The following is a 15203-nucleotide window of genomic DNA, read 5'->3' as shown; positions in this document are numbered from 1 at the left end:
GATCCCACAGAGCTGGGGCTGCCCTCTGCAAGTGAAGAGCCAAACCTCAGACTCACTGAAAGGAGGAAGAGATCTGCTCTCCTCACCTGAAATGAATCAGAGCCAAGCCTTTGTGACCTTTCAGTCCAACCAGCTAAGGAATTAAATAAACAACCAAGTGAGCACGCACCAGAACACCTCTCACTTAGGGAACAGCTGCTCCCATGGGGTCAAGGGTGCCAACCCACAAACCCAGTAGGCACAACCCATGGGACAGGGCTGGTCCAGCTCCTGGGGACACTCACATGTTGAACTTCAGCTGCAGAACACCGAGTGACAGCCTTGGGCTGGCCCTGGAAGTGCTGACTGACAAAACCCCCAGTCCTGCAGTTCCCCTGAGTCATATTGACTTGTTTATCTTCCCCAACCCTTGTACAGTGTGGGTTTTTTATCTCAGCACAGGAAATGGTTTTGGTTGTCATTTGTCACAGTGAAACCACACGAACAGAACATGTTAATTAGAGAAATTCTGCAATAAAAATCCTTTTCCTTCTCATGGGTTTGTAACAGAGATGAGATCATGCAGTGTTGCTTATTTGTACTGGTTTACTGTAATGTTAAATTACCTGTCCAATAAATAAATAGACAAATAAATAAATGGCTGAGACTTTTCAAAATACAGGATATGGAACTCAACTAAACCCTTCTAGTAAGCTTTGATTTGTAAAAACCTGGTTTGTATCTAAATTTAAATAAAGGATTTGCTAAGTTGGTGAAATCACTCAGCTGATGAAGACAATTCCTCCCAGCCATGTAATGTCTTCAAAGATACTGTGAAAAAGCTTTAAATTAATAATGGTTCATACTGAAAAGAAATCTGGTTCCAGCCTGGTTTTTGTTATAGAAAGATTGTTTCCCAAGATATTTAGAGAAATTTCCTATTTTTCAGGGCTTCAGAGGATTTTTTGTCAAGTACTGTAAACAAACAAATTGCTTGGAAATCAAAATGGAAATATGAACAAAGGGATATGCATTTTCTCTATTTCTCTATTTCTATCCCTCACTTTAAAGAAAAAAAAGTCACTGAAAGTGATATAAATTAATAAAACCAGTAGGAGAATGGTGACTTTAACAAAGGAAAAAAACCCTACATAAAACTGAAAAGAATTTAACCAAATGGAGAAATGGAGAAACCTGTCCCATGTTCTTATTCACAGCCAAGTTTGATGCAAACCTGCTTGTACCTCCCCAGCTGAGCCTTTTTTACTGTGTCAGCCTGAACCCTTCCCATGCCTCTGGCACAGCACCTCTGCCCATCCACCACATTTTGCAACAAGCCTGCTGATATGGGAGGAATTTCTACACTTGCCAGTCTCAGGCCCTGGAAAGTGAAATGTATTTCAAAACTCTGACCTGTATGTGGTGTTTGGGACATAGACATCCCTGGCAGGGAACTCCAGGATTTCTCTTGTAGGTCTGACTCTGCTGTCTGGGTAAAGCTTGACCTGCAGCAGCTCTGGGGTTAGGCAGTAGTGGGGGTTCTCTGGAGCTGGAGAGATGTCTATCTTCAACTGAGCTGCAAGAAGAAAGGGGTTTTAATCATTAATAAATAGAAATTAATTTTGAAAAGCATAATAGTGCTTTGTTTCTTCAGGTTAATATCCTATATATTGATTGTCATCCTATATATGAATTTAATGAATCAACAAATGATAAATGATACAGCTGAAGTGGATTTGTTAGCAAGTAACAGTGGATCAAACTGATATCTAAGGCAACTGGGGACCAGATAATAAGAACCAACAGAAAATATGCATCTTAACAAGGCACAGATGCCATAGGAAAACTGGGGAAATGCAGTGAAGATAATGCTCCTGTGAGGCCCAGCTATTCTTACAAACAAAACTCCATCAGAGGATAGGCTGAAAAACGAGCAGGTTAAGTAAAGTAAATATTGTCAGGAATAGCACAGGTCAGGGACCAGCTTCACTGAGGTGTGCCAGGGCTCCTATTCCCCTTTCTCAAACAGAGGTGGAGCCTGTCCCTATTAACCAGGAGAGAGATCTCCTTTGGGATAGAGTTGGGAAACAGAGGCTCCTGGGTTTTGGGGTTTTGGGGTTTGCATCCCCCCCTCACAGACACCACCCTCAGTGTGCCAGTGACAAACCTGCCCCATCACACCCTCAGTGCTCCTGCTGCCCAGGGACTGTGCTCAAGGACTTCCTTGGGGTGCCTGGGGAGGAACTAACCAAACACCTCAACTTGTGAGCCCAGAAGGGCTGACTGGGTGGGAACTGGAAACCCAGAAACTTCCACAGACACTGAAGGGTTTGATTTACACACATTCACAGAATGACTGGGTTGGAAGAGACCTCCAAGATCATCGAGTCCAGCCCAGCCCCAACACCCCAACTCAGCCCTGGCCCCCAGTGCCACATCCAGGCTTTGTTAAACACCCCCAGGGATGGGGACTGCACCACCTCCCCAGACAGCCATTCCAGAACTTTATCCCCCTTTCTGGAAAAAACTTTTTCTTGATTTCCAACCTGGATTTCCTTTGACACAGCTTGAGGCTGTGTCCTTGCAGCCTTGCAAGAAGCTTGGATTGATGTGAAGCTACACTACACAGACATTAAATGGAAAATTCATGGACTTATGGTTCTACAGTTGTAAGAAAGAATATGCCTTAAGTAAGGAACTGTATTGATAAGATGGTGAAGGGTTTATAATGCAGGGGTGAGGCTGTACAGAGCAAGCAACAAGTTTAAAAGTTATAATAGAAGCATCTGTGTGTACAGATAGTAGCCTATTGGAAGTAGAAGTAGTAGAAGTAAGTAGTAGTAGAAGTAAGTAGTAGAAGTAAGTACTTCAGTGCAGTAGAAGTAAGAAAAGGTGACAGGTTAGAAAAGCAAAATACACCTTGTGGCAACTGTCCATTGGGGTAGAAAGTTATTTATTGCCTTGTAACAAAGAACCTGTGACTACTATGGCCAACAGCTTGCTCCTTTAAAGTCTCACAGCCTGTGAGACTGATGTTTATCTGGGCAATAAATGGTTCCCAGCCCATGGTGGCCCCAGTCCCCATTAAAAGGCAGAGACAAAGGCAGCTGGGTACCTGTGATGGGTCTGAGCCTGCGCAGCACCGACGAGGGGCGTCTCATGTCGGCCAGGAACTTGTACAGGTCCTCGTCGCTCAGGCGATCCCCCTCCTGCTCAGGGGGAGATGTGGTCACCCAAACACCCTCCAGGGCTGCCAGAGTGCACAAAGCCTCTCACCCCACAGGCTCCTCCCTTGACATCCAACTGTCCCTTCCCAGAACAAGGTGTTGGCATTAACGTGTTAAATCACACTTCATTTCTCCCTCCTTTCCCTGCCTTCATCCCTTATTCATCACCCTGACAGCTGCAGGAACTTTTAATTGAAAGCCTTTTCTCTCCCCATCAATATTATCTTTTTCCAAACTGGAAATGGCTGCTAAAAGACTTCCCAAAAATACCCATTTTTTAGCAAGTGTAATAGTTTGAAAAAGTATCTGTCACTCAGGAGGTGATGCTCATTCCTTCTCCTCTCCCTTCCTTTGGGATGAGCCCAGAACAGCCTTGTTTTCCTAGCCTAATCTAAAGAAAAGGAAAAGTAGGAAGTGCAAGGAGTCTGTTGTCAGTCTTCCTCATGCCCATTCTAACAGCTCAGAGTTTTGCTATTTGGAAATATTATAGAAAATGGGACTCTGCCACCCAAAAGTAGAAGGTACCTGATTTTAAAGGTAAGAAATCACAACATAAAGAAAACAAAAAGAAGCAAATGGAAGGAGGAAAACACTGGGTAGTGTTCAACTAATTATACTGAACAGGATAAACTTAACAGGAGAAAAGGAAGATAATAAAGAATCTGAAATTTAAAATCTTAAATTAACGTTTGGCAGTTTTTAAAGGACAAATTAAATAAAATGAGTTGCTTCAAAGTAAAAATAACCTCAACAAAGTAAATAAATATATGCTTTTGTAAATCATTACTAACTTAGCGCCCAGTTTTTCCTTAACTAGATGTGACATTAAGCAAATCTTAGAAAATTTTCAGCTCATTACTTTTTGCTAAGCTTAACTAAAAAATGTGTTCCCTTTATTCATGTTTTCCACTGCTCAGGAAAATCCCAAGCTTTGGCCAAAAGGAGCTGCCACTCAGCAAAGCAGCATCAGAAGCAGAATGCTCTTTTCTCCTCAGGGATCCCTGGATGTGTCCAGGGATCTGATGTCAACCTTAAATCACTCTGAGGAATTGGATTCACTACTACCAGAATCAATATATTGTATAATATTATGTAATGTATAACTTAGGAACTGGAGCCACTACTACCAGAATTATATATATTATATAGGATTATGTAAAATATAACTTAGAGAAGGTTTAGATTAGATATTAGGGAGAAATTGTTCCCTGAGAGGGTGGGCAGGTGCCCAGAGCAGCTGTGGCTGTCCCTGGATCCCTGGCAGTGCCCAAGGCCAGCCTGGAGCAGCCTGGGACAGTGGGAGGTGTCCCTGCCATAGCAGGGGTGGCACTGGATGGATTTTAATCTCCCTTCCAACCCAAAGCAGTCTGTTATTCCAGGATAAATGATAAACAACAAACTGAATGCTGCTCCCTGCGCTGGGGAGCAGAAATCGAATTCATCCCAAATGAATCACCCAGTGGCCTCACACCATCCAATCCTCCTGTCCAAGAAATAACTCCCAGGTGGGACACTGCCCTGCCAGACCTGTTTGAAGAAGTTGGTCACTGTCAGGGTGGCTGGCCTGAAGCTGCTCAGGTTGCAAGCCTCGTCCCCACTCGTGGTCCTCTCCAGGGAGCGCCTCCCCACGATGCTGGAATTCCGCCGCTCCGACCACGACCCCTTCCGCTCTGCCAACACAACAGTCACAGGAATCAAAAACAAAGCAGGAAAAACTAGTCCAACAGCCCACCTGGGTTCCCAGCAGGATTCCTGGGGAAGGAGAACTTCCTTCAGAGCAGGAGAGGGAATGATGCCATGAGGTGACAGAAGAGGCAATCCCGCTCCGGAGGCCGTGGAGCACAGCTGACTCCTGCTGCCCTCCCAGCCACCTCACCCCAGTGCCTTCCTGTTGTTATAAAAGTCTTTATCAGGCTGAGATTTATGTATTTCCCTTGCTCTGAAAGATGATGAAGTTGGCAGTTTTGGGGATGCTGAAGAGCAGTTTCGGATGAGCTATGTGGCTCACAAAGATTAATCCACTCCTTTGGAAAATGTTCATCAGCCTGTAATGCTCCCTCAGTCTCACAAGCCTGGTTTTAAATAATATAACAGATGGTTTGCTAGTAAAATCCTTGAAAGATAAATCCATTTGTTATCATGGACTTCTCTGGTTTAGTTCAACCATGACCCCAGACCATCAGAGTAGGGGGAGGAAAGCAATAAAAGGAGCAACAGCAGCTACAGGATATGAATCAAAACCTCTGGATTTGCCCAAATTCCCTCCTGCAGATGCCAATTCCTGTACCTCCTGTGCCAACTTCAACCTCTGTGGAATCTCTTTCCAAGCTGCCAGCACTGCTCACGATGTTCATGAGGTGAATGGCTGTCCAGGCAAAAGGCATCCTGTACTTCCCCAGTCTTTGGCAAAACTGCTCTGCCTGGCCCTTCAGCTTTTCCAACTTTTCCTTGTTCTGTGAAGAAAATATTCAATCCAAGAGGTTAAAAGGAGAGGAACGAGGTCAGAGCTTCATTCAGCAAAACCAGTGAGGGATGAGGGTGTCTTTTCTATCTCCCAATGATTTGTGTTTCGGTGGCACTTCCAGAGGAGGAGCACCAAGTGTTGGGAAAATGCAACTTCTGCTTCCCAAAAGAGGCCACCAGAGGACAGTCAGAGCAGTCTTTTATGTTCCTAACCCTCCTGAAAAGCAAATCCCAGTGATCCTTCAAGAAAATCTGAATTTTCCCCTGTGAAAGGGCCTTTCCTAATAGGATTTTATGCAGCAAGTGCTCAGATCATCTGGAGTTGTGTGGGAAACTCAGAACACTCCTCAAATAAGTACTGTCATACTCATTTTGTCAAGGAAAAAATGGAATAAAAGAGGATTTTTCCATAGCTCTGCATATTAAAGAGCAATTTTTAGAGATTTAGGTAGAAAATATTTTATTAAGAGGTTGATTAAAATGAACAAATGATCCAAGTATTGAGAAATGGAGAGGCTGGGATCACAAGAAGGGCTGGAACCTCTGCTCTGCCCTTCACCCAGACCTCACTGTCCCCCTTTGATCTCCACCTGGCCCAACCCAACCCAACTGCACCCCAAATTAGGAACCACTCTGGAGGTGCTTTTAGAACCATGCAGAAGTGATGGGGTTAAAGCTGCAAAAGCAGTGGCAAAGTTGAATTTTTTACTGCAAATTCCCATCCAAGGCTGCCTCCCCTTGACCCAGCTGATCCTTTGGGACAGGGAATCACAGATGGCTGAGTTTGATGGGAGCCACAAATCTCCCCTGACAGCCACAAAATCTGCTGACCTTTAACTACTCCACCCCAGTAAGGCATCAAGACTCAAAGGTCTTTGGCTCTTTTTTGGCCTTTAGAATGGGATTCAATTCCTAATTAAAAATGGATCCTTTTAAAGACAGGAACAGTACCAACCATCCAAGGTAAAAAGAAAATACATTTAATTTTTTATCAAAATACCAAAGAAATTCTTACCTTTGCTGCATCAGATTCTTTAAAAATCATATAAGGCTCTGCACACTCCCCAATATCTCCCTGCTGTAAAACTTTTTCCAGCTGAGAAGGGAAAATGAACCATTATAAGGACATGGATCCAGCAAGGATTCATAAACTCAACAAGCACAAGGAAGGAAAAAATTATTCCACAAGAGCTGGAGCCTGGTGAGTCCTTGTGTAAGAAGCATTTCCTGCAGAGCCTTCACACTGCCTGTGAACTGCAAATTCATCCTGAATCCCCCTTTTGACCACAGGATGATTTTTACTCAGAGTCCAGCCAAAAATCTTGACTCAAGCACCCACCTGAAAGAGCAACATTTGTGCACTCCTTGAGCCAAAGGAGAGAACAGAAAATAAATTTTATCTTTGTGCACTTGATCCCAGGAGGGACCAATGCTGCATTTTATTTCAGTCATGGGTCTCACTCTCTTGGCAATTTCTGCCCTTAAATACATCTAAAAATCTGGCTGAGGGGTGTGTATCCTTCTTGAAATGAGATTCAGATCAATAGATATTTTTTAAATCACAGACTTATCTGTCATTTTAAGGAGTCAGCACATTGTTGGATATGAAAACCAAGGTCAAGCCCCAGAAAACTGATTTATATCACCAAGCAAACCTTTGTGCTCCCTCCAGCTTCAGTGCACTGAGCTGGTTGTTACAAAGGAACTGAAGTGAGAATATTTGAAATAAAGCAGCACTGTTTACACTCTTGAGAACAGAATTTCTATTTTACTTTAAATAAAAACCAAGAGACCACAATAATTTCAATTTCCCTGGCATTTCTTACCTTTATTACTAGGAAGACATCTTGGGATGGGTAGGTGATAGAAAAGATGGCAGATCTGGCCAGGGTGGAAATAGCAGCAGGGGGCACATGAGGCCGAAGCATTCCCTTCATTTGCTCAGAGTTTAAATCAAAGTAGAAATTCTCTGAAATCTAAGGAAGAAATTGGGTAGTTTCAAGCATGAGTTATATCTTGGGGTTTTTTTTGTAAACTCTTCATGAACAATTTTAAATTGTTTTAAAATATGTGTTAAAAACTCCTTGTGTCAAACCATGTGTGAATAGAAAAAAAAGCCTTTTTGATTAAAAACCAAGGCAGGACAGTGAGAAAGGAAATGGAGGAAACACCACAAATAAAATTTCCTCCAGCTCCTCTAAGGTGTGCAGCTCCATCACAGCATTAGGAATTACCTTTGTTAGCTGAACTGAAAAAACCAAAATATCAAAATAGAAAGGAAAAAAGGACAAATAACACCCCTTGCAAGACAGACACTGAGCCTTCCACCCTGAAACAGCAAATCCTTGACTGCAAAGCTCCAGAGCCAAAAAAAGATGTGAGCAGGTTACCAACACCAGAGGTCACTAAAGAACTTGCTATGTTAGAGCCAAAAAAAAGGAGTAATGAGATGATAAAATTGGCTTATGAAATGTGATTTAAATATTAAACAAAGTTCACATAATATTCCACATTCTCTCATCTACATAACTTAAATCTCAATGCATTAAATTCAAGCCTTAAAGAGATAAATGTCAAAATGCATATTTTTAACATTTTTCTCTCCACTACTGCTAATATCTTGAACAAGGAAAACTAAGAGACTCTTTAAATATTAAATACAGAACATAAATAGGTGAATAAATGTATTTTCCACTTCCTACAACTGAGATCTTGAAAAGACTCCTCAGTTTTGTTTGGATTTTAGCAATTTTAGCATGCGTGACTTTCTGTGCATTATTGAAGTGTTGCTTGGACCCATGCCATGCTGAATCACCAAAAAGAGATTAAGAAAGTCATAAAAACCTAATCTAAATGAAAGGTTTCAGTTACCTAAGTTCTCTCTGAGGAAGAGACTTTTGAAAGCCAAAATTGGACTACATATATATTTATATATTTATATATATGTATATGTGTGTGTGTATATATATATATTCTGATTTCAGGCACTCACATATTAGATAATATGTTTTAAAAAGTATTAAATCACATATTAGATAATATTTTTAGGAGATTTTTATACCTCAACTGCTTTACCAAGAAGAACACACAAGATGGTTCATGAAATGCCTTCATCATTCTTCCAACCTCTATGTCACTGTCCTCCTAAAGTTTTGCCACCAGAATTAATTCCTCCATTTTCTGTGCTTAAATTTCAGTGGAAATGTCACACTCAAGTAATTAAAAACCTACCTTCTTCTTTTCTTTAACATCATACAAAGCCAAACTTGCAAAAATGGGCTCAATTTCTATTTCAAATCTTGAAAGAAGGAAACACAGAATCAGTTGACTTGCATTTTGTCAGAAGGAATAACCAACCCTGCCCCCAAATCCTCCCTGGGTGATGGGGACTGAGATGTCAGAGCAGCTCCTGCTCCAAAGGGATCTTTTTTCCCAGTTTCCATCCCACTCCTGCCCTGCTCCCTCCCACCAGGACCATCTCAGTGCTCCCTGGACCTTCCAAAAGCCATTTTTAACTCACTGCAAGCCAAGCAAAGCAGCCCCAAAGCCTCCTCCAAGGGGCAGGGATTGTTAATTGGGACAACTGGAGCACTCCTGATGCCCTGGAGAAGCCAATTTCCAGTGTTTTCCCAGATAAATGGCCAACTGCTCCTCTCAGCATTCCTGCCCAGAGGGCTCCTGCCTCTGCACATCAGGGACACTCATTTTGGCCATTTTCAACAGTTAACTGTTGTCAAAAAATACCAAAAACCCCCTTAGAAAGGTGCCAGCTCCTCACAGTGACTGCTACCCAGCGTTTATGCAAATTCCAACACTCCCAACAGGAACACTGACCCACCAAACAGAGCTGAACCTACTCTCAGAACACCTGGGGAGTGACAGGAACTGAAAAACACCCAAAACCTGTCCCTGCACCACAGTGAGCAGGGGCTGAAATGCCATTTTGCTCTGCACAGCCTCCCCACAAAACCCACATCCCCTCCACACCCAGCCCTTGCAGGGAGCTCTCAGTTTCAGCCTGGAGCTCCTCCATCCAGCAGGGACAACACCACCAAACAGGTGTTTTCTCCAGTTTTGCAGCTAAGCTGAGATTAACCTGGAAATAACCCTGCTCAGGTCATCTGAGCTTTCTCCCTGGGGAAAATGTCCTTGTTTTGTGCCACTGAGATGGCACAATCTTGGATTACATCCCCCAGCACAGGCTCACACACTGCCAGGTACACAAGCAAACACGGGGCTGGGCAGATTTGCTACAAATTTGCAGTCAGCAAGAGATGCTTAAAGAGCAGAAAACATTAATTTCCAGCATCTAACTTATTTATGCTAAAGACACCCTCCTTTGGAGGGAAAGCTGCACTGCTACTGCATATTATGTTGTTCCAGTTCATAAAAGGCTGCAAAATCAGTTCATCTCTATGGCTATATTAGGTCCTGGAGTACTCTACGAGCAGGAGAAATGTCCCACACATATATCTCAGTTATGAGCAGCAACTGGAGCTCTCTAATAAGAAGGGTTGACCTAACTGAGGACACAGAAGATGAATACAGCAGTGTGGAAAATCAGTTTTGTACTTTATTTCTCCAAGGGAATAACAGTAAAATTTTACCTTGTGTTATTAGAGAAGAGTTATAGGCAATGAACCAGCTGCAGGTAACCCTATATTCAGGAGCTCCACTTCATTAAACTTGTTTAACAGGTTTCTATTCCTCCAGTTAATGCTTACTAAGTATATAAAGTCTTCACTCTTAAAGGGACACAGTCAAGGTTGTTGAGCCTAAACTTTGGCAAATCTTTGGCTGCCTTTATGTTTTGAAGGCTCAAGCATTTTTAATCTTTGAATTTAATCTCACATTTCCTGGTTAGGGAGGGGAACACCAGTGAGTGGCCAACTTCAGAGCCCTGGGGGAGTGTGGTGAAGCCTCAAGTCACGTGCCAGTGACATGGAACAGGTAGAGCTGGAAAGCAACAGGGAGAAAAGCCAAGGGAGGAGGATGGATATTTCCTGTCCCATCAATCTGCAGGAAGTCTTGAAGATACAAATGTGTAACTCAAGCTTTACAAAATGAACCTGGAAGCCCTTGACCAAACAATGCAATGACCCTTCCAGGGCAATAAACAAGGGAGTGGAGTTATTCCAGATGCACGTGGATCCAGCAGCAGATTTAAATTGTGAATTTCTGTCTGTTGGAGTGGTACTTACTTCAGGGACAAACACTTCACCAGGAGTCTTTGGCCAAAGTGTTCTTTGGGTACTTCAGGGACACTGAGTCTCTCTATGGGCTCCTCCTGGAATCAGAGACACAACCCCTGTACAAACCACCACCAGAACCAGGAGGCAAACACATCTATCACTTCTTTCTTCTAAGACACGGCACCAATTTAATCCGAGGCTTCCCAGGACGCTGCATTCATCAGCAGCTATAAATATGCTAAATTAAATCCCTTTAATGTTTCTGCATAACCAGAAGGGAAACCCAATCTTCAGAAAATAATATCTATGGGCAAGACAACATGCTGAAAAACACAAAACAGCTGCAGTTCCCATGCATGTTAAACACAGGTGATCTTAAATCCTTCAAACCCCTGGCGGACCGGCAGCTTTCACACAAAAATACCTCATCTGGGGCTGGGTGTAGTGCAAAAAGCTCCTTGTGCCTGCTGGACTTCCTCTGGTCCTCGTTGTGGTGGTCAATCTCCTCGTTGGGGGTTCTGTCCAGCAGGTTTGGGAGGAGGGCGTCGGGCTGGGAGTTCTTCAGGTCGAAGATGCTGCAGGCCCAGCTGCCCCGGGGCGTGTCGTCGATCGACATTGAGCGGCGCTTGAGGTCATCCTGAGAGCCAACAAATTAAAAGCAACTTCTAGTGGGAAAAGGACTGCACTTTTAAAGCAGGACCATAAATTAGGTTTTATGTAGCAGGGTTTTAAAGGCACATTACTTGTTCATCCTGGTAGCTGTTGCCATCGGGAGCTTCGTCGGACTCAAAGACCTGCTTGGGGAGCCCTTTTTGCCTCTCCTTCTGTTTGTCCAAGGTGTTGGGGTTGAAGCCGGTTCCCAGCTTGTGGTATCTGCAAACAGAGGAGTTCAGCCACGTTCTCAGCAGCCCTTTTGACCCCGACCCCAGAAGCAGCACCCCGGAACAAACCCGGCATTGTCAGCGTGGGTGCTCCCGAGGCAGGAGCTGCTCTCTGCAAACACAATTTCCAGTCAGCTCCACTGGAGCTGGGGCATCATCCAACAGCCACTATTCCAGCACTACAATGTGACTCTGTTCATCTATAAAGCCACTCTGGGTGATGTCAAAAGGAGGATTATCAAGGGCCAATTAAAGCTGCTGTAAAATGTGCCATTGTGATGCCAAGCTAAAAACAGGCCGGGAACACGAGGGCTGAAGGCCAGTGGTTCTGCTGGAGCAGGAACTGCCTTGGAGCAGATAAAATGATTAACTGGAAAACCAAAACAGCAACTCAGGAAAATCCTGAGCACCTCTGGAGAACAATTTTCCAACCCTGATTCAAACAAGTGTCTTCACACAGCATCTCTGTAAGGGAAGTGGGTCCCTCAGAGCTTCCCAGAGTGTGAGAGCTCCCACAAGTGAGCAGGCTGCCTGCTGTGCTGACAGGAGCAGATCTCTTTGACTAACAAATTTTTGGGTGCCAAATGGCACCAGGTCTGTATTTATACACACACACATGGGTAGAGCCACGGCCTCCCTGCAATACTCACTCCAAGTCAGCTCCTGGGATCACAGCTAGAATTAATTGCTCTCACCATGCCCTGGCACTAAAATTACCACAGAGGGATGCTCCAACATGGGAAAACCATGGAAATGCTAGCAGCAAAGAAAGGAAGGGAAGAGAAAAAAGGAGGAATGCATTTTCCTTGCTAGGCTGTAATTCCTGAGAGCTGAACAATAGGATCTGTATAACCCTCACCTGGATGTCTGCATTTCCATCACAGCTCCACCAACAAGCGCAAATTATCTCTAATTCACACCTGACTTCCTCAGTCTAGCACACAGAAATTATGCCATAAGCTTGAAATCAAAATATGCTAGTGGGTTTTTTTCAGGCCAGTGAATTTATTCACCTTTTCCAATATCATTAAGGAATTGCTGAACGGGTGGATTTCCCTGCCTCAAAAACATTTTGGTTGCAAAAAAATGGAGGCAGAGATGGACATAAAGATTATTTTCCCTGGGGTGGGGAAGAAAAGGATGGAATGTCACAAGTCAATTCAGCAGTTATTCCAAGAGCTGGGGTTTGTGCCTGTGGAGCTAGCCAGAGGACTTGGAACCATTCTGAGGGATGGATTAAGAGGAAATTGTTGGCACCCTTACTTGAAAAACAATTCAGTCCATCCCAGTTGAGTTCTTCCCCTGCTCCAGCAGTAACTCTTCCACTTCTACCCAGTGCACTGCCATGATTTTATCCAAGCAGGAAGTGCTTTGATTCTCAGAAGACAAAACCCCACCAAATAAAGCTCCTCAGAGCAGGAATCACAGCCAGGAATTCCATGGAAGTCACTGGGAAGCCAGGAGTGGTGGCTGGGTGGGTCACCCTGCTCAGGTCTGTGGTACATCCAAGACTCTGCTGCCAAGGCTGGGAGTTAATAAAACATCTCCCTCCCTCTTGGGCTCCTTTCTGGGTGGGTGTTTATTGTTTTTTTTTTTTTGGTATAAGATTACAAAACACCTTTTTATTAGGTCACGTTAGCAGCGCCAAGCACATCCTGAGCATCCCCTGAAGTGGCTCTCAGGACAACATTAAACCAGTGAATTGTGGCAACTGCCACAAGGGCAGAGCTGGAGCTGCAGCCAAGTCATTTGTAGGTGATGCACATCACATGGATCACTCACTCCCTGACAGCAGCTCTTGAAGCCATCAGGCTTCCAACCATCCGAGAGAGACTCCCTGCTCCAGCTGAAGCCTCTCAGAACCCTTCCTGCTAATTTGCATGGAATAATCAATGCATGCCCATCCTCTGAACTGTTAACTCATTAGGTAAATGTTGTGATGGTTCAAATATTAACAATTATTTGTCTGAATGGTGTAATTTCCCCAAAGGAAGCTGCAGAGGGCACCTTGTCTTTAGTGGTGACTGCACGTAAATCACTGCAAAATTGATGCAACTTGTCTCTAAAAAGAACTAAAACCAGATGGAACAAAGGAAGAAACAAATGCTAAACGTAATTTTACCTGTCCACATTCCCTAATTGTTCTACCATGGCAAAGGAGCAAGTGTGGACTGAAATGCCCCAGATTTTCCAACTGCCCCGAGGGGCTCTGACACCCAAGATCCAATTTTCCAAACACAGAGCATCAGTTCAGCTGCACCAGGCAACAAAAAGCCACAGCACACGGAATCAGCAGCCAGGACAACATTTCTGAGCCTCCTTAGAGGGCTTGGCCAAAATGCAGAGATGAACTTGAGGCGACAAACACCGCCGGGTGTCTCACTCACTTTCTGTTCACGATGGCCCAGTCCTCCGTGTAGCTCCGCACACAGTCCCTCACGTGAGGGTCCATCTCGCTGTGGAGAGAGCAAACAGCACAGGTCACAGAGATGATGAGGGTTTCCTAAAGACATCTTTCCCTGCCTGGAGCATCCCCAGGTGATCCGGTGTCCCACCTCTCCTCGGGCACGGCCGACACCAGCGTGCGGCACTCGCGGGGCGCGTACACCACCTCGATGTCATCGCGGGGAAACTCCAGCAGGTCCCGCAGCGGCCCCGACTCCACGGCCAGGGGGTGGGTGCTGAGATATTCCTCCAGGTCCACGGGCTCCACAGCTTCTGTGAGAGGCACCTGGGGACACACAGAGCACCGGGTGAACACACGCGCGCCTTTCCCGCTCCCCTCTCAAACCAGTTCTTCTGCCTGGCTGGGGTGGATGCAAGAGCAGATGAGTAACCCCAGCGGTGTTAACCTCAGCTAACACACATCACAGAGCTGCTTCTCCTGTCTTATCTCTTATCTGCTGTTCCTCTGCATGTTTCTCTGGTGCCTACCACCACCACCTAAAAAATACAACTAGAGCCAGAAAAGGTTACATCTCTTTTCAAGAAATACAACAAAAGGAAGATCAGTACTTTAATTCCCACCTATCTGAGCCTGGATTTGTTTTTGCCAGGCTCTGATCACAAGGTGCAGGAACCCTTCCTGCCCCAGGCAGAACCCAGAGCAAGGCCTGATTTACCAGGAGCTCAGGCAGCCACACAGCTCTGAGGACTAACATTATTTTGAATTAAGCCACCTCCCTGGGGAACACAAAACACAATGTTCACCTGCCACAGGTACAAGTTGAACCACCTCCTGTCCCTGGTATTAGAGCCTTTAGTGCCACAATGACTCTGCCCATGCCAGGAAGGGACACAACCCTCAGTAAAATGCTTAAAAATCATCTTTATTGGGCACAAAGCCTTTACCTGAAGCACAAGGAATGACTGAAAACGTGCAGGAAAACAGTAGATTTCACTGGCAGCGCTGATCTCACCACCCTGAGCTTTTTTTAGATACATTAGAAGAAACTTTGCAT

At 44.5% G+C, this 15203-nt stretch overlaps 1 protein-coding gene across 10 annotated transcripts in view; it reads right to left on the bottom strand.

Moving 5' to 3' along the window:
• Nucleotides 1–15203, bottom strand: part of DOCK7 (dedicator of cytokinesis 7) — a 94189-nt gene that overhangs the window by 57478 nt on the left and 21508 nt on the right. For all 10 annotated transcript variants that reach the window (XM_084211695.1, XM_084211697.1, XM_084211698.1 and 7 more), the window contains exons 3-14: nt 14298–14473; nt 14130–14198; nt 11605–11734; nt 11286–11498; nt 10871–10956; nt 8901–8967; nt 7496–7645; nt 6685–6765; nt 5494–5659; nt 4734–4876; nt 3095–3188; nt 1393–1555 (exon numbers count right to left, since the gene is read on the bottom strand). In XM_084211695.1, the coding sequence (XP_084067821.1) occupies nt 1393–1555; nt 3095–3188; nt 4734–4876; nt 5494–5659; nt 6685–6765; nt 7496–7645; nt 8901–8967; nt 10871–10956; nt 11286–11498; nt 11605–11734; nt 14130–14198; nt 14298–14473 (1538 nt within the window). The remainder of the gene's footprint in view (nt 1–1392; nt 1556–3094; nt 3189–4733; nt 4877–5493; nt 5660–6684; nt 6766–7495; nt 7646–8900; nt 8968–10870; nt 10957–11285; nt 11499–11604; nt 11735–14129; nt 14199–14297; nt 14474–15203) is intronic.

Source organism: Fringilla coelebs, assembly GCF_963513975.1.
Source record: "Fringilla coelebs genome assembly, chromosome: 9".
In the NCBI taxonomy this organism is placed as follows: Eukaryota; Metazoa; Chordata; class Aves; order Passeriformes; family Fringillidae; genus Fringilla; species Fringilla coelebs.
This window is presented reverse-complemented; position numbering and strand designations above follow the sequence as displayed.